At 37.8% G+C, this 20,849-nt stretch overlaps 1 protein-coding gene across 1 annotated transcript in view; it reads left to right on the forward strand.

The window, feature by feature from the left end:
• LOC150075263 (PHD finger protein 14-like) overlaps positions 1 to 20,849 on the forward strand; it is a 313,155-nt gene that overhangs the window by 263,972 nt on the left and 28,334 nt on the right. Inside the window, exon 17 of the mRNA XM_090388420.1 lies at positions 6,908 to 7,014. Within this exon, the coding sequence (XP_090244546.1) occupies positions 6,908 to 7,014 (107 nt within the window). The remainder of the gene's footprint in view (positions 1 to 6,907; positions 7,015 to 20,849) is intronic.

Genomic DNA, 20,849 nt, shown 5'->3' on the forward strand with positions numbered 1-20,849 from the left:
TTTTGCCAAATGCTTGCAGATTAATAAATTTCTGTTTATACCTGGTATGGCCATCATGTCCAGAAGAGTTTACAACTTCATTGTAAGTTTTTATTGCAACAGTATAAGTGCATTTTTTGTGGCAGGATATGGGCTTGAACTCAATGTGTGTACCCTCCCATTTATATTACCGCAAGACCACAAGCAGTCCATCTCTAACAGCTGTGCAACTACAACTGACCATCTGTGACCAATTAAAAATCAATTAATGCTTTTGTCATCTCTGATGATGATGTTGAATTTCATATCATGACAAAGCATTACAGTATCAAGCCAGAAAGGTGTAGAAAATGAAGAACTTTTGCTATATATGTCTGAATACTGCCTTCGTTAAACATGTCACCATTTACAGCACTGGAACAGCACACTACTCACAGTGGCAAAAATGTTCATATTCACTGACTGGTACATTCACAGATATTTACTTATTAGTTCAAACAGATTTCCAGAATAAACTCCACTTTGCAGCTAGAATGAGTTCTATATTCCCAGAAGGCCAGACTGCTCAGACCTCTTGTTGTTCAAGATTTAGGCCTAAATGGATGTCAGATGAACTAATTAGACATGTGACACAGAAGCCTATGATAGATATAAGCTGGTCTGTAACCAAGTCACCAAGGAGGTTAGGCAAGAAAAGGCAGATTACGAGAAATCTTTGGCAAAGGATGCAAAGAAAAACAGCAAAGAGTTCTTTACTTATGTAAACTCTAGAAGGAAGGGGATGAATCAGATTGGTCCACTTGATATCGATGGTTTAACTGTTGATGATCCTGCTCAGGTAGCTAACAAACTGAATGAATATTTTGCATCGACATTCACACATGAGGAGTTATTCAGGGATGGGAATGCCAGAAGTGTATTCAACTCTGGCAGTAAGCTAGATAATCTTGTAATAACTGAAAGTAAAGTGGAGGAGAAATTGTTGAAGATAAACACAAGAAAAGCACCTGGGGTGGATGGAATCTATCCAGTTATATTAAAGGAGGTGGCAAAGGAAGTTAGCAAACCCTTAGCCATAATTATGAGAGCTTCCCTGGACTCAGGGGAGGTACCCATGGACTGAAGATGTGCAAATGTGACCCCAATCCACAAAGGAGGATCAAAGGGAGACACAGGTAATTAGAGACCTGTTAGTTTAACTTCTGTTCCAGGGAAATTAAATGAGGCACTGGTTAAAGAAGCATTGCAGAATCATCTAGACAAGACTTCAGTTATAGCTCGGACACAGCATGGGTTTGTTAAGGGGAAGTCTTGTCTGACTAATTTGATTGGATACTATGATGTAGTCACAAAGGATAACTTTGAAATCAAACATTTGGATCTTAGAAAAGCCTTTGATACTGTTGCACATGGAAGACTGCTGCACAAATTGGAGCAGTGTGGCATTGGAGGCAAATTGCTGCTGTGGATAAAGGGATGGTTGAGTGGGAGAAGACAGAGAGTGGTAATCAATGGACACTGCTCTTCGTGGACTAATGTTATTAGTGGAGTCCCTCAGGGTTCAGTGTTGGGTCCATTGTTGTTTTCTGTATTTATAAATGATATTGATGATGGTATAATGTCAGGCTTAATGTCCAAGTTTGCAGACGATACAAAGGTTGGCAGGATTGTTAATGACACTAATGACAGTACATTGCTGCAACAGGATCTAGAAAAGTTGAGCAGATGGGCTGAGATGTGGCAAATGAAGTTTAACATTGACAAATGTAAGGTACTACATATGGGAAGTAGTAATCCCAGAGTAACGTATCAACTCTGTGGTACCACACTGACAGTGGTAGAGAATGAAAAGGACCTGGGGGTAATTGTGCAGGCAGATATGAAGTTTTCTGAACAGTGCAGACGGTCTGCAAGAGTAGCTCATGGTGTCTTGTCAATGATATACAGGAATTTTTCTAGCAGGGATAAGGAGGTGATTATCCCCTTGTATAAGGCAATGGTCAGGCCACACCTTGAGTACTGTATACAGGTCTGGAGACCTCATTTTAAGAAGGATGTAGAGCTGTTGGAACGAGTACAGAGAAGGACAGCAAGATTAGTGAATGGAACAAAGTGTTGCTCTTACAAAGAAAGGCTTAAATTTTGCAAATTACAGTGTCTGGAGACTAGGCACCTGTGAGGTGATCTGATTAAGGTGTATAAAGCCTTGAATGGTTTGAGCATACTCAGTGCTGATAGGATTCTTCCTCTTGTTCAGAATAATCACCTGAGAGGGCATAAATTCAAATTGAGGAAAGATGGTTGTAGGATAGATGTGCGGAGGTTTGCCTTTAGCCAGCGGGTGGTTGATTGCTGGAACAAGCTTCCATCTGTCGTTGTAGAAGTTGATAGCTTAAATAGATTCAAGGCAGAACTTGACAAACATTTGGAGCGAGTGGATGGATAAAATAAGGGTGGTTTTTTTTTTTTTTTTTTTTTTTTGGCTGGTGCTATATAAGCTTGTTCTTTCTTGGCATCATGTGTCTATGCTAATGCTAATCTGCATCAGCCATTCCAGTTGAATATCTGATGTAGATCACAAGATTCAACTACTGCCAAGTCAGTTCAAGTCACTGAACTCATATTCTGCAAAACTGTTGCAACATATTCTGTGCTGTTAATTGAGCAAAATTATTTTCCTCATGGATGGATTTCTTATGTTGTGCACTCTATCCCCAGAATTGCCACTCTGACTTCTACTTCCATTACCAGCTATTCCAAGTCCTTTTTTCTCGGGATATTTGAAATACCTCTGCTGCTAGCTTTTACAGTGAGTGCATTTTTGTCTCACCAATTTCTAATTCATTATAGGATAAAAATAAATAAATCAACAGTTACTAATCTACTTGCTATCACAAAAAGAATTCCTTCTACCTTTGTAGCCAACTCTGTGCTTGCTTTAACTTGGGTACAAAGCAGCTTTTGATTCTGTTAACATTTGTGTCCTTTTATATCTCTGTAAAAAACATTTCCATATTGGAGGAAATGACCTATATTTTTTAAATGCACTGCTCTCCAGAAAGACAAGTGACTACAAAACTGAAGCTCAAACTTAGTCAGCAGGTTAAGGTTGGAGTACCACTCAAAGAGAATTATTTCTGGAACTCCTTTCAATACAGTTCTGCGTGGGAAAGAAGAGCTCTTGAGCTGTGCAAAGGACCTGAAGCTCATCAAACAGATTTCCCAGTATGAAAGGTTAAACCATCACTTCAAAATTTAGTCTTCACCTTGTTCAGCTGGCAGAGTACATTCCCTAAACCCAGTCGCATCCAGTAGTGTAATTCATTCATTTTAATCCTTAATCTCTGTTTCACAATATTGCAAGAATTTGGGGCTCATTTTCAACTCATTTTCCACTTTCTTTTGGAGGCATCCTGTCTGAGAATATTCTGGTTGTGATGAAACTTTACATTCATTTTGTCTGCAATCTTGTTCTGACAAGAGAAATGATATATTGTTGGCTCTGTCCTTTCATCACTTATAGGTTGGAAATCTGAAGATTAGCTCCCACCTCTAACTTAAGCACCTTTACTTTGCTAAACGTTGGGGATTGTGTTGTTTTGCTCTGGAATGCCAAGGGGGGGGGGGATGGGGGGATTGCTCTCCCTCCCAAGAGCTCCTCGGTCTGGGGGATTAAAATTGGGACTGCAGACATGGTGGGGTAAAATCTCCCAGTCGTATTCTTGCAAAAACTCAGTCACCATACAAGCCTCATGTGACAGGATGCACTGCTATACAGAATCCATGGACTTTGCTTTATTTGGTCTAGTTGTTTCTTTTGTAGTACAGATCTCAAGAATTTCCTGAAAATGAAACATGGTATTCTCTATTGACTGTGTGTCCTTGTTGCACTTAGTGAAAAGAAAAACTGCCTGAGGAAGTATGAGCAGCAGTAGCCATTTGTTTCATTTTGCTTGGATCCTATTGAGCTTTCTATGATCTGGGTGATGAAGGACCAAAAGTTCAGACCCTTAAATGTTCAACAAACAAAATGCTATACAAACAGAATTTAAACTTCCAGTATTTTAGAAAATACACTGTAACCTTGATATAATGTGGATGGCTGGGGGGGGGGGGGTAATATAACTATGTAGTAGAAGCAACCACATTGTAAGAAAAGCATGTTGTAGCCAAAAAATAATTCCCCTCCTCCAAATTTTTTAACAAAATGACCTATTTAAGCAAGCGTTTTTATATGAGCAAATTTCACTTAGCATGTGTCTTTCCTCCTTCCCTATAGTTTACTGTTTTGTTGTCAGCAGACAAAATGGTTTAAATGTTTTAAATGAAAAATGAACCATTACTATAGTTTTTTTTTTTTTTTTTTTTAATAATGGTTCACTTTAAAATAAAAATTATTAAACAACAGTGCTTCATATACTTAAAAAATAAAATTTCAAAATTCATTTCTTATAACAAATCCCATGCTTCCAATGAGACATGCTTACAATAAATCCAATTTACAGTATAGTACATAAATAGAATATAAGGAACAACTCAGCCACATAATCTAACAACCACTGTAGCTGAGTGCTCATATGCAAGGGTGTAAAAGAAAAAAACTTTGTTTTGTCCAAACATATATACCCATTGAGTTATATGACTAAGGTATTCTTCGAAATCATCATGTAAGCAAAAAACATCTCAGATATAATTTCTATAGAAAAGACTGTAATACAGATCAGTAAATAAAGGTTATAAAAAAGACAAGTGAATTTTACAATCATGCAGTATAATTATGGAAAATACCAATTGCATCTAGTAGTAGCAACTGATAAAAATTATACAAACTGTTCATTTCATGCACACTTTTCATTATGCCATTAGCATTTTTTGCCATTTGAAATATGATTTCATTCTTGAAAAGAATGTCACCTGCTGTTGTAAAAAATTATAACTGAATATATTTCAGCTGACAAATATGGTAGCTGGTTTCCATTTTTCCTATTTAGTTTCCCCAAATGCAATTAATGTTTTATAGATGTATTTTATCACATTTCTAATTGAGGTGAGATGGGGAAGAAACCGAACATCTTAATTACTCTCAGAAAGCTGTGTTTTTTTTGTAAAAATCTGTCTAATTGAGAGAATATACCATAGAAGAGAATACAGTTGCTCATGGTCTACACTTTGAAAACAATTGAAGTAGCTGGTTCCACTCTGTGAGATATAGAGGTTGCTTTTGCTAATGTCTGTTGTGAAATTTGTGAGGTCAATATGCTGCCATAAACTGCACTTTTAATATCCTTGGAGGGCATTCACTCGTCTGTTATTCAAAACTGGTATAACCAGGTACTGTATATCAAGGTTGTGCTGTTTTAGAACTATGCACAACTTACTGACCAACCTTCATATGGGGCAAACCACTGTGACAAAAATGCCAGAAGGATCAATCAGTCCTCCCAATATATAGGATGTGTGGAGCTGGCCTTTTTCATTGCTTTGCTGAGAGCCTTTCCTACCTTGCTCTTCAAAAACATGCTAAAATGTTGCATGTTGCTTTCTGAACAGTCTTGATGCTGATCTGCATTAATTTATTAAGGATAAGAGATTTTTTTTTTTTTTTTTTTCATTTGGTAGTTGTTGGCGCATCGGCTTCTGTGGCCATATTGCACCTCCCAAGGTTTTTGCAGTACTTTGATCCAAGCCCGAGACGGGAATCGAACCCGCGACCTTTGGGTTGCCGGGCAGGTACTTTACCCACTCGGCTAGCCCGGTCGGCGAAGGATAAGAGCTACAGGAACTAAATTTTACTGCTTCTGCATGGATCCTGTGATCTAACTAGCTAACTCTGTTTAGCTAGCTAGACATCCCTTCATCTGCATAGGGGAGGGTATAGACTACATTAGCATGAACTGTATTTCATCTACAATTTTCTTATAATTTGGGTTGAATTTGAAGAGCCTATGTTAGTGAATTCATGAATATCTCATTTTAACAGAAATTATCTGTATATAAATATTGCTGTATAACCCTGTTCGTTATTACATAAAATGCCTTTATTTTTGAGACGAAGCATCAGAACACTGTGGATAATCATCACCAACGCCCAAAAATTTTGTTTACAGAAGTACAGGATCAGACATTGCTGATCACGTTTTTTGACAAAAGGGTGTTATTCACGAGGAATTTGTACCTAGAGGGGAGAGCGTCAATGATGCATTCTACATTCATTTGCCTCAAAGACGACTGAAGTGCATTTCCTGGTGAGACCACAATTTTGAGAGAAAGGAAGCCAGTCTTGTTGCATGACAATGACTCCACCCATTCTGCACTTGTGAAGACATTTCCAGCAAAACTTGGCATTGTACAAATCAAACTTCCACACTACTTTCCCACTCTAGCACTGGTGGATTTCTTCCTCTTTCCCAAGGTGAAAACTGTCCTCAAAAGAAAGAGATTTCAGCATGTTTTGGACATAAAGAAAAGCATAGCCACTGAATTGAACATCATCTCTTTGGAAGTCTTCGCTGACTCTTTTCAGAAACTTCTAGAATGGTGTAATAATTGTATTCAAACAGGTGGTGATTACTTGGAATAAAAATAAAACCATTTTTGAGCTCCTTCACTTTGTGTTCTTTTTAATGCATCAGTCTAGGAACTTTCTTGCCACACATATCATATCTTCTCCATACTACATCCTGTTATCTTCTCTATGAATGTTTGTGCTTTAGTAATAATTGTAAACCTCTGGTATATTTCTTGCTCTCAAAGGCATTGTTGTTTGTTTATTATTTCCCATATCCAAACAGTAAAGATTTATTTAGGAATTATACCCCTTCAAGAGTTAATGATAATTAATTCTGAAATGTAAACTATTGAATCCAGATTTATCCAGAATACTTTCTTCCTTTTTTATTTATTTATTATTATTTTTTTATACTTATAGATCGCAATAATCGGATGGTTTCTATGCAACGGCGTTTGGATGAGTTACTGCAACAAAATAGCCAATTGCAGGAACAAGAGCACACTTTAAGAGAAACTTATGAGAAGGTGATTTTTTTTTTCCCTGGTTTGTTATAAAGTAGAATCCAGCTAGTTAAAAGAATGTTACAATATATGCTATATAAAGGAAACTGTTTTTATTATACTAGCATTTAAATATACTGATGTAAGTCTTCCCTGAAGTGAGTAATGTAATATGCCAGAGTTGCACGTTATTTAACTTAAAAACCAACAATATATGTCCTGCGGTCATTCAAGGATCATGTGCCAATGATACAGGAAAATTTGGAACAATAAAAAGCATTTTGTGTTAAGCGAGTGAACAACAGGTTGCAAGAATGAAGAGTAGGTAAAAAGAATGCTCAAAGTACTACAGTAGAAAACCGAGGAGATCCTAGTTAACTGGAGTTCAGATTAGTCATGGACAGTATGTTATAGAACAGTGAACTTCCCATTTGTAGTAAAACAAATAGTATATAAATTTAAGTTTTTCAGGAAGAAAGTTAGATTTATATTAAAATAAAAAAATTAAACATTGTTAGGACCACTGAAAATACTATAATAATAAATAAATACATAAATAATTTCCATTTTTACTCTGTACAGTCACCACTACCACAGCAGCTAATAATGTGCTTGCTAATGCCCACACACATTATCCCAGGACCACAGCCAGCCCAATACTGTACTCATACACTGAAATTAAAAATAATTGGTAAAACACACCATTGCTTGAATCTGAGACAAGCAAATGTACATGAGTACACATGATACTGGAACCACTATAATGTAGTTAAATGCAGAACATGTTCCAAACCATAGTTTTAAAATGGTTATTCAGCAACCGATCCATGTTATTATAGCACTTATGTTTGGAAGGAGCTTAATTTAAGTGTCTTAGACCAGAGTAAGTTCTGATAGCCTTTTTGCTCAAGTTTAAGTTAGCTGATCTTCAAATAGAGTGCAGGGCTTTCCAACATGAGTTATTCCAGGGCATTTTCCTCCCCACAGACTGGAAAAATACCGACCCCAAACACATGCAACTACAGATTGATACATACATGCTCAGAAGGCATTGGGAAACCACTGCATGTAGCTTTTGTAAATTCCAGTGCTTTGGGCCTTCAGTCAGAATACCCATCATCACTCAACAACAAAATTAGAAATCCAACACTAACAGAATTATAGAAGAAAAACTAAAATATGGCTTATTAGTAGTGATGAAGGGTTTGTTGCAGTATGAATTTTTTTTACTATTTGTGGGCACATTGCAGAAGTCAGTGAGTCAGAAAGATTGCAAAGGAATATGGAAAGGCTACATCTCAGCTAATGGAAGCAGTGAAAGAATATGCAAATTCTTATTATAGGAAATTAAAAGTTTTCACATACATGGGTGATTTTTGTTCTGAAAATGAACAAAATTTCATAGGTAAAATTAGTCAAAGTTATGACTAATTTTACCTATGAAATTTGTTAAATCTCATTTACAGTATTAAGGTTAAGAAACTAAATAGAGTATTCAGCCAGCTGAAAAGGAGAAATATTCATTGAAAGAAAAATTTTGTAGAACTTAGAATGCTTGTAGAAGGTTGTCAATTTTATTAAAACTGCACATATTTCATTAATGCAATAAAAGTATTTAGCAGCCTGCCTATATATATATAAATTGTAAATGTTATTATTATTAGTAATATTTCACATAATTTGGACCTGGTGCCATCGGGGGAGTTCCACTAAATTTTATTTAATTAGCTTATCTAAAATATTTTTGTTACTTGGTTTGGTATTTTGGCCTTTCTAAATTACTTTAGGAGCATTCCTTCTCAATTCCCTTTATCTTGATTACCTTCTCCCCACTTTGTTTAGTTTCATTATGTATGTTTTATTTTTACTTTCGCTCTACTGGTTTGCCATGCTACTGGCATATTTTAGTTTATATATGTATGGATGTATGTATCAGACAAGTGTTCTGACCAAATTTTTGCACAAATTTCGATATTGACTATAATAATGGGCATATTTTTGTTTTTTGTGAGCTAATGGCTTGCTCTAAAAACATATTTAGAACAAATGTTATTTGTTCTAAATATATTTTTCATGTTTGTAAGTTGTGTTTTGATTTTTAAGAGAGGCATTTGAAAAGTTCATGACCTGAGTATGAAAGGGTAGTGGTAGAGTGTTAAAAATTTCTATACTTAATGTATAATACATCAAATAGTAACCCACCAGGTTTCGTGCAGTTTCAATAATGTCTTTCTTTAATCACAGATCCTGAAGTCAACAAACTTGTGTGAATGAGAAAAGATGGATAAAATCAGCTACCATGCATGTAGTCATCCAATATTTGGGAAAAAAGGAACTAATGCCAAAGGCAGTTCATGGGGATAAAGTTACAACATTGAGAAGAATGCCCCTTTCTATTCTGTGATTAAGAAGTGGGTAGCAGAATTTAAATGAAGGTAGGAGAGCCTGCAAGATGATCCATGCTGTGGAAGGCCTGCAGTGCCCATCACTCCAGAAGTTGATAGTGTGCATGATCTGGTGATGAATGATCGATGAGTGACAGTTCGGTACATTGCCACCGTCTTGGGTTTTTGTTTGTTTGTTTGTTTGTTATTTGGTTTTTAGGTGCATTAGCAGCTAAGGCCATATTGCTCCGGGATATGCGGTGGTCATTCCCTGACCTTTCCGCATCCTCCGTATTTGGTGGTGACGGGCTCGAACCCCGGTCTAATCAAGAAGCGTGTGCTACGCACTGCTGCTCCTTCCCACCTGGCTACGGAGGCGCCTTTGGGTTTTTGTCTGAACACGTGTGCCACATAATAACACAGGTTCTTGCTGTGAAAAAGGTGTCAACACAATGGGCCCCAGAATCGTTGACAGCAGATCAGAAATGCACAAGAGTTGTTAAGTGAATTGCATTGTGTTTGCATAATTTTCAGACAGATCCAGCAAATTTCCTTGCAAGGTTTGTGACCATGGATGAGACATGGGTCCATCACTTTCAGCCAGAGACAAAGGAGCAGTCCAAACAGTGAAAATGCAGCTCTTCTTCCCCTCTAAAGCTTTTGCCTCTGTAGCCAGGTGGGAAGGAGCAGCAGTGCGTAGCACACGCTTCTTGATTAGACTGGGGTTTGAGCCCGTCACCACCAAATACGGAGGATGCGGAAAGGTCAGGGAATGACCACCGCATATCCCGGAGCAATATGCCTTAGTTGCTAATGCTCCTAAAAACCAAAACAACAACAACCCCTCTAAAGAAAGTCAAGTCGATTCCCTCTGCTGGCAAGGTGTGGTTTTTTGAGATAATAATGGAGTGTTGCTAGTTGCTAGTGGATTACCTTTAGAAAGGCCAGACAATCACAGTGCATATTACGCAAATATTTTGTGAGGCAATTGTGTGAAAACATCAAAGACAAATGTCGATGAAAAACTCAGCAAAGGAGCCTTTTCCACCAGGACAATGCACTTGCTCACAACTCTGGCATTGCCATGGCTGCACTGTGTAAGTGTGGCTTGAAATCTTAAACAATCCCCTATATTCACCAGATCTAGCACCATCAGACATTTCCTAGTTTGAAAAAACTGGATTCCTGGAGGCCCAAGAGAAAACTTTCCTTGCAGCTGAAATCAACACATTGCAGCATCAGTGGCAAAAGTGTGTTGACCCCTGAGGGGACTAAGTTGAAAAATAATATATTACCAGACTCTTTAAATAAATCTTTCATACTCAGACTTTGAACTTTTCAAACACCCCTTATAAATTAGGAGAATAATCTGTTTTGTGACTTTGAGTATCAGACAAGTCTGAGAAAAGTGTACATAGAATACAGAAAAAAATAGCTGGCGGCATCCATTTTCCCACCAAAATTGACATTATTGCTGTCAGGCAAAAGCTTGATGTATCTGAGTGGTCAGGAGAAAGAATGTAGTAGCACGCACTCTTTGAGTGGACTAGGGTTCAAACCTGTGACTGCTAAATATGATTAACATTCGTATTGATGATTTATTGTAAACTCTACTGACCTGGTGGTCATGCCAGAGTATAAACAAAATTCATACTAACCAACGTTGAGTAACTCGCATATTGTTTGATAATAGGTTGATTTTTACCATCCACCTGTCGAGTCAAAGGGAATCGAGGAGAGCTGGCCAGGTGAGTGGTATTACAAATGCAGTGTTATCATTATTTGTAATTACTTTCTGTGTTGCAAAGAGCAACACAGAAAATAATTACAAATGTTCGACAGATCATCAATAGGACACCATTGGTCTTCCTTGCCCGCTGTCTACACACCATGGAAAACTTTGTCCAACTTCATCATAACTCCTAAATCCTTTTTATTATGTTATAGCAATATAATTATATTATATTATTATTTGGTTTTTACTTGGTTATTATTTGGTTATAATTATATTATATTATTATATTGGTTTTTACTGCCCATGTGATAATGACCATTTTTCTGACATTGCTCTAAACATTGAGGAAACCTGAACCTTTAAGCTTAACCTTTAACCCTTAACCTGGGTAACTTAAATAGTGGGTCAATTGAATGTGAAAATTTAAATACATATAAATATTTAGAATTCATGGAAAATTAAAATACGCAGAAAAATATAATCATTATTTACTTTACCAGGAATCTTTACATTTGTGTTCAGTAGAGGGAATGTCACGTAATTTTGATTGGGGAGAAAGCAAAGCAGCGAATCTCTTCCTTGTGGTGTTAAACATTTAAAGACACATTGTTGTTCTCTGACTGGCCAGGTGGACAGCCATTTCCAAGGAGACAAAAAATATTAGGCTTTAATGAAAAAGTTCAGTCCCTTATATGCATTGCTTTAAATGAAAAAAGATGAAACTTGCTGCAGTTTATCATTATTATTATTAGCCATATGGTGCTAGGAAGCCTGAGGCTTATGCTGCACCAGCCAAAAAAAGAAAAAAAATTCCCGGGTTACCCTGAGAGAGAAGTAGAAAGGAATCATCAAGAAAGAGAAGAATGATGATATCCAGCTCAGGACCCTGGATGTGCCAAGCCCATACTCACCAGATGTGAGCCCCTAGGGTTGTTGTCTGACCATTGCCACAAAAATTTAAATCTTCCAATTTATTCATATAGTTTGAATGTAAAAAGAAACTGGATCCAAATTAACAATAGACAAACACAGAAAATGATGAATAATGAGCCTGTTAATGACAACAGATGTTGTTAATAAAGGTTTTTTATTAACCTTTAAAGTTAAAATTAACCACATAAAGTTAAAATGTATAAATTAAAAATCAAAAATCATTCAGAAATCAAAGTAAAACTTACAAACAATCTTCCAATCAACTGGATATTGCTCCTCAGCAATGACCAAGAAAGAGTCATAAAAAGTGTAGCCACATTGTTTCCTCCATAAAAATTTGTGAATGTGGCTAGAAAGCATTTCAGCAATGGCTCTGTTCATTTTTTTGAAATAGAATTTTAAACATTTCCAAAAGTTCTGTATAAAATTTCTATTGCAGGATCACAAAGTTCACTGAATGGTCAACTGTTAGATGACTGGTATTAACTGGGTAATTTTTTAATTTTGCACTCTTTGCTTTCTGTTCATTGGAAACAGTTGGTGATTCTACAATAATGATTTGAGCAATGATGGGCAATGGAGTTGCAGCATCCCATTTCTTGATGATGCATGCATATTCTACTTTCTGATTCATCATGTTATATACACTGAAAATCCATGTTTTTTTTTTTTTTTTTTTTTTTTTCTCTTCTTTTCTTTTTGTAAGTTCTATTCCCAATGATATGTTGGCTTCACCAATAAACTGGAAGGAGTCCGAGTAGTGTGTATGCGGGGGCATTGTCGAGGCCACGTTATGTCAAGGATCTGGATATATTCTTACCATGTGTACACCACATCCAAAAATTTCATTACTTTATACAGCATGCCCCGCCCCACTTTTTCTTACTGTTGATTACACCATGAATTGTCAAACTAATAGAGTAACCTTATCTGCAAAAAGATCTAAACCTCCCAAACACTTCCTAGTTCATTTCACAAATATACATGGTCTCAATTCTAATCTCAACGATTCCATTTCCACTTGCAGTCTGCCAAACCCCATGTACTTTTTCTGACAGGATCTCAGTTATCGGTTGATTCAACTACTGCTCATCTCAGTTGCCAAAATTATTCGCTGTATGATTCCTTTCACCTCAAAGGTGGTACTTGTGCATACGTCTGTTTCGATATTCCGTGTCAGAGACTTGGTAATTTGGAATCTCCTCTTTTCGATCTTCTCTGGCTTAAAATCTCTCTACCGTTCACCCATCTCCACTAATAACTTGGAGCTCTTTGCAATTTGACTTTCTCCAGTCCAACTTTCCTAACCGTGGGGTAATTTTCCTTGGTGATTTTAATGTTTACAACTCCAGCTGGCTTCTGTTTTCTAGTCACACCGACCCAGTTGGACGAGATGCTGAGGCTTTTGCAATTACTAATGATCATGCACAGATTGTTCATTTACCTACAAGAATACCGGATAATCCTAACCATACAGCCAACACACTTGATCTTTTTCTCACAAACAACCCTTCTAGGTACATAGTCGAAGTGAGTGTTCCTTTAGGCACCTCAGATCACAACTTGGTTATCGTCTCTTCTCCAATGGAGCCTTTATCTCATGGCTATTCCCAACCTCATATTGTTTGGCATTACAAGAATGCAAAATGGAATGACCTGTGAGATTTCTTTTCTTCTTTTCCTTGGTCGGATTACTGTTTCAAAACTTCTGATGTCAACGTTTGCTCATATCGTGTAAGTGAAATTATTCTTGTAGGAATAGAATCCTTTATTCCACACTCCACTTTAAAATCTCGTCCTTTATCTAAACCTTGGTTTTCCAATAAATGTGCTAAGGCTGTTCAAGAGAAGAATGTTGCATATCGTAATTGGCTTGTTTCTAATTCTTCAGTTTCATTTTCTGCCTACACCAAAGCTCGCAACAATTGTAAAGCAGTTATTAATCAGTCCAAACTAGAGTTTGAACAGACTAAGAGTAGAAAACTTGCTTCTTTCCCTAATGGTAGCTGAGCATTCTGGTCTCTTGCCAAAGCTATTGGCTGCAACTTTTGCCCATCTCTGCTCCCACCTCTGTCAAAACCAGATGGTTCTTTTGTCACTTCGGCCAAGGATAAAGCTGACCTGCTAGCATCCCATTTTTCTTCCAACTCATGTATTAATGATATTGGTAAAACACCTCCCACCATTCTCAACATGCTCCATTCAATCCTGTGATTTTCCGTCAGAAGGACATCAGAAAGATTTTGATGAATCTTGATGCTAAGAAAGCTCCATATCCTGATGGTATTTCTCCACTTGTTCTCAAAACCTGTGCTCTTTAACTTACTCCTGTTCTTTGCCGCCTTTTTTCACTTTCTTATTCCAAAGGTTCTGCTTGGAAATTTGCTCATATCCAGCCAGTTCCTAAAAAAGGGTGACAAATCCCACCCTTCCAGTTATCGTCCCATTGCAATTATTTCTACTCTTTCTAAATAATGGAGAAATCAATTAACCACCAACTCTTAAACTACCTAGAAATCTTCCATCTGATCAACGATCGTCAGTGTCGATCCACTGGTGATATTCTGGCTTATTTTACCCATTTATGAAAAAATTCAATGAAAAAGTTCAGTGAAACACAAGCAGTTGCTCTTGACATCTCAAAGGCTTTCGATTATGTTTGGCATAAAGGTCTTTTAAACAAACTTCCATCTTATGGTTTGCCAACTGTTATTTGTAATTGGTTATCCAATTTTCTCTCGGATTGCTCACTGAGGGTGATGGTAGATAGCTCTCTGTCTTCCAACTTCTCCACTAATGCTGGTGTACCTCAAGGTTCAGTTCTTTCCCCAACTCTTTTCCTCTTGTATATTAATGACCTTCTTCCATTTACTGGAAATCCTATCCACAGTTTTGCTGATGATAGCACATTGTATTCCACTTTCCATTTTGAGAAATCTTGCCCTGCTCAATCAACTTCAACTTTTCGAATATCTGCTACCAATACCTTAAATACCGATCTCCGGGTAATTCTCCAATGGGGAAAAGACAACTTAGTTGATTTCAACCCTTCTAAAACTCAGTTTTGTCTTAAATCTCGCAAAAAGGATTCTTCTGCTCCTGTGCTTATCTTTAGATTTCTAGGCAAAATGATATATCTCTTTTGGCGATTACCCTGACTTCTTAATCTCTCTTGGCACAAACACATTACAAATATTGCTTCCTCTGCATCTAAAAAACTTGGTTTTCTCTTTCACTCTCAGCATTACTTTTCTTCCAAACAGCTGTTCACTCTGTACAAATCGCAAATCCACCCTACCACGGAATATTGTTCCTGCATCTGGGGAACAATATTCCATGTGAAGAGACTCTGTTAGACTCCTGTCTAACAGAGTCTCTCCATTTTCTGTCTCATAGACATACTATTTCTGCTGCATGCCTTTTCTATAGATACTTATATGGGCACTGTTCTTCTGATTTGGCATCTATAATTCCCACTCTCTCTTTCAAAACAGTCCGAACACGTGTCGCCACCAGTCAACATCCATTTACTGTCCAACTTCAAACTCACAGAACCAACTTTTCATCTTCCTCGTTTATTCATTCGGTTTTCTGGAACAATCCTCCTTCGTAAGTATTTCCTGAAAATTACAGTCTACAGAAGTTCAAGTCTAATGTCAACAAATATCTTCTTTCGTCTTCTCTACCTCCAACCCAAGCATGGTACTAAGTACTATAGGTTCTAATACCTTTCATGTTTGGGGTTTTCATTAAAAAAAAACTTTCTCCAGTACACCCCTCCTCAAAATTAAGAGACTTCCCTTTGCTGAAACTAAATGTAAAGCTTCTTAGTAAAATACGTGTTGATTCCATTTTCTGTATATTTTTATTTTCAATGAATTCTAAATATTAGCATTGGCATTAGCATTAGTAGAGGCATTTGATGCAAGAAAGCAAGCTTATGCAGCATCAGCCAAAAAAAAAAATAAATAAATAAATAAATAAAAAAATCACAAATAACCACTTCCACTTCACCCCTCCATGCTTCGAAATACCTGTCCAGCTGAGCCTTAAACTTATTTAGGCTATCAACTTCCACGACAAGGGATGGGAGTCTGTTCCACCAACCAACCAACCACCCGCTGTCTAAAGGCAAATTTCCGCACGTCTATCCTACATCTGTCTTTTCTCAATTTGAATTTATGCCCTCTCAGGTGATTACTCTGAGCAAGAGGAAGAATCCCATCAGCATTGAGCATGCTCAACCCATTCAAGGCTTTATACACCTCTATCAGATCACCACGCCGGTGCCTAGTCTCCAGACACTGTAATTTGCAAAACTTAAGCCTTTCTTCGTAAGAGCACCCCTTTGTTCCATTCATTAATCTTGTTGCCCTTCTCTGTACTCGTTCCAGCATCTCTACATCCTTCTTGAAATGAGTCCTCCAGACCTGTATACAGTACTCTAGGTGTGGTCTGACCATTGCCTTATACAAGGGAATAATCACCTCCTTATCCCTGCTAGAAACATTCCTATATATCATCGACAATACACCATGAGCTACTCTTGCAGCCTGTCTGCACTGCTCAGAAAACTTCATATCTGCTTGCACAACCACCCCCAGGTCCCTTTCATTCTCTACCACTGTCAGTGTAGTACCACAGAGTTGATATGTTGCTCTGGGGTTGCTGTTTCCCATATGTAGTACTTTACATTTGTCAATGTTAAACTTCATTTGCCACCTCTCAGCCCATCTGCTCAACCTTTCCAGATCCTGTTGCAGTAGCATAGTGTCAGTAGTGTCCTTGACAACCCTGCCAACCTTCGTATCGTCTGCAAACTTGGACATTAAGCTTGATATACCATCATCAATATCATTTATAAATACAGAAAACAATAATGGACCCAATACTGAACCCTGAGGGACTCCACTAATAACATTAGTCCACGATGAGCAGTGTCCATTGATTACCACTCTCTGTCTTCTCCCCCTCAACCACCCCTTTATCCATAGCAGCAATTTGCCTCCAATGCCACACTGCTCCAATTTGTGCAACAGTCTTCCATGTGCAACAGTATCAAAAGCCTTTCTAAGATCCAAGTATATAATATCAAAGTTATTCCCTGCATCCAGTTCTTTTGTGACTGCATCATAGTATCCAATCAAATTGGTCAGGCAAGACTTCCCCTTAACAAAACCATGCTGTGTCTGAGCTATGACTGAAGTCTTGTCTAGTTGATCCTGCAGTGCTTCTTTAACCAGTGCTTCCATTAATTTTCAAGGAACAGAAGTTAAACTAAAAGGTCTATAATTATTTGTGTCACCCTTTGATCCTCCTTTGTGAATTGGGGTCACATTTGCACATCTCCAGTCCATGGGTACTTCCCCTGAGTCCAAGGAAGCTCTCATAATTATGGCTAAGGGTTTGCTTACTTCCTTTGCTGCCTCCTTTAATATAACTGGATAGATCCCATCCACCCCAGGTGCCTTTCTTGTATTTATCTTCAACAATTTCTCCTCCACTTTACTCTCAGTTATTACAAGATTCTCTAGCTTACTGCCAGAGTTGAATACACCTCTGACATTCCCCTCGCTGAATAACTCCTCATGTGTGAATGTCGATGCAAAATATTCATTCAGTTTGTTAGCTACCTGAGCAGGATCATCAACAGTTGACCCATCGATATCAAGTGAACCAATCTGACTTATCCCCTTCCTTCTAGAGTTTATATAAGTAAAAAACTCTTTGCTGTTTTTCTTTGCATCCCTTGCCAAAGATTTCTCGTAATCTGCCTTTGCCTGCCTAACCTCCTTTGTAACTTGGTTACAGATCAACTTGTATCTATCATAGGCTTCTGTGTCACGTGTTAATTTGTATGTATCCCATGCATTTTTCGTCTCTGCCATATGTCTCATTAGTTCATCTGACATCCACTTAGGCCTAAACCTTGAACAATATTTCTTAGTTGGTATGTAAAGCCTAGTAGCTTCCAAGATAAGTTCTTTGAATGCTTCCCATTTTGAATTTGCTGTTGGTAACATCATCAGTTGGTCCCACTGTATAGAATTTAAATACTGTCTCAGTCCATCGTAGTCGCCTTTACGAAAGCAATAACCCTTCCCTTTACCCTAATGGTAGTTACCTCTTTGAGTAAATCCCATTTCAGCACACTGTGATCACTGCCACCTAGTGGTTCATTTACCTGCAGATTCTTAATGCATGAAGAATTACTACTGATAATCAAATCAAGAGTATTACTCCCTCTAGTTGCCTCCCGAACATGCTGATGTAGAAAACAATCATCCAATAAATCCACAAAAGCCTTGCGAGTGTGTGAGTGACCAGCCTCCAAATTCCAGTCAATATCTGGGAAATTAAAATCCCCCATTATAAGACTCTCTGATTTACTGGCCCACTCTTTCCCCGTACAGTTTCTTATTATACTCATCAGAGTCATTAGGCCCATAGCACACTCCTACTCTCAATTTTGATCTCCCAATGCTTATGTCACACAAAACTGATTTGACACTGCACTGTACAGCAATGTCGACTGGCTTCCCTTCCTTGGATTTTATGTATTTCTTAACTAATAGAATAACCCCTCCTCCCTTCCTACCCTGTCTATCCTTTCTGTAGACATTGTACTCCCCAAATTCCAGTTCTGCATTCCTTATATCTGTGTGACACCACGTGTCTGAAATCCCCACAATATCTGCCTTTGATGTTTTGAGCAATACCTCAAATTCATCAAGTTTATTTACTGAACTCCTAGCATTGGTGTACATGCAAGTATACATGCACCTGTTCTTTTTCTTAGCTACCCTAACAGAACCTATGTGTTTATTTGTACCCCAATGATTCCCAGCAGTCTCTGAAATATCCCGCATCTTATTTTCCAGGCTGCGGCTCATTCCAACAGAAGCAGTGCAAGAATCACTTTCACCTCTGCCAGTGGCTACTGTTAATCCATTAGTCCTTGTATCCCCCCCAATCTAGCAGTTTTCCGACCCACCTAACACTGCCTCGATAGCATCAGCAAACATTCTTGCACCCTTTCTATTTAAATGTATCCCATCCCTGTAGAAGCAGTCTCTCCTGTTAACAAGTACAGACCAGGCTGAAAAAAATTCTACCCCTTGAGCCTTGCACAGTCCTTCCAGGGCCGAATTGATTGACAGGACTCTCATCATATATATTTCTATATATGATGAGTATCTATAAAAGTTTATAAAGGTTTTAAAACTATAAAAGTTTGTATTTTTATATAAACTTTTTCATTAACCTGGTAGATTAAGATATACTAGCTTAAAGGACAAGGTTCTGTCTAACTTAACATTTTTTGTCACTAGTCTGTTCATTATTCTCTTATTTTCTGTATTGCTCTTTGTATCATTTGTAATACCATCCACCTAGTCAGCTTTCCTCTATTCTATCTCCTTTGGCTGCCCTAAGTGCCAAGCAATAGTTTCCAAGTGATTTTTCCTATTATGATTTACTAGTATCTTTCTAGTGTAAGTACTAGCTTTTCAAAACTGTTTCTCTGCTTGCAATTTGTACATAGCCAGTTGGCTGCTGGCTATGTACTGCTCTTGTACTCTTCTGACCACTTTGTCACTGGTTGGCACTGCTCCTTCCTCCATGTGGCAGGACTAATAACCTGTGGGGAGAAAGTTATTCTCCAGGGCTATACCGAGCAATCATGGATTGTGACAAGTACCCTGCACTTGAGCCTAAACACTCATCTTACTGCAACCCAAATGAAACAGATCATGACTCATCTCAATCCAAGAGACTGGGAAAAAATGAGCATCAGCAGGAATGTCCAACATTCCTTATATTACAGTCTCTTTTGTCCAAGCTTATAAGTATCCTTTCACTGTTTTTAATTCAGAAATGTTTACAAAATGTGGCTGGTTCACTGAAAATGGTCAAAGATTCCAATCTGAAATTTACTCATTGAAACATCATCAGCATTCTCAGGCTCTACTGAATACTGTATACTGGTTACCTGTCATTCTATATTAAATAGTTCCAAAAGGGTAATTTCAGAGTGGGACTTGATGAATGTGACTGAAGATAAGCTAGTTTAGGAATTAAAAGATCAAAAAGTCATTCAGGCAAAATGAATAATGATCAAAAAAATAGTGAACTTGTTCCTACTAGAGACATTTGGTATACCAACCTTACCATTATGTGTAAAAGCCAGATACCTCAATTGCTGTGTATGTCCCTATATATCCAATCCAATCAAATTCTACACAAGTGTCAAAAATTTGGACACTCTCAAATAGTATGTTGAAGGGACACAGTCTGCTCAAACTGCAGCTCCAAAGGTAGGACAGAAACAGACTGTACTGAAGAAATGCCACAATGCCCAAATTGTTTAGGCCAGCATCCAGTCTACTCAAAAGTCTACAAACTGTGGAAGGTAGTAAAAAAAAAAAAAATCAAAAGATTACCTATCAGGAAGCTACGAAGCAAGTTATGCTCAACATGCCAAAACTCACCTATGCTGTGAGTTTTGGCATGTAGTAACCCAGGAAAAACCAATCTATAGCAACACAAATGGCTGTCACTGTAGACCCCCTTCCATGTCAATTGCTGATTGGTCTCGATCCATACTCTCATCTCCACAGCAGACACCTACAGTGCAATGTAAAATGAATTGTGCTAGCAATACTCTGCAAACAGTCCCACCAGCTGCTTCTCATACTCTGCCAGAAGTTACAAAATTGAAAGCATCAGCCCCAACTAAGACATACCAACCATGCTCAGCAAATATGAATATTGATATTGGTACCCTTTAGGATGAGCAACTCTTAGAT

The sequence above is a fragment of the Mastigoproctus giganteus genome, chromosome 14 (genome assembly GCF_048544385.1).
Source record: "Mastigoproctus giganteus isolate SK-2022 chromosome 14, ASM4854438v1, whole genome shotgun sequence".
Lineage (NCBI taxonomy): Eukaryota > Metazoa > Arthropoda > Arachnida > Uropygi > Thelyphonidae > Mastigoproctus > Mastigoproctus giganteus.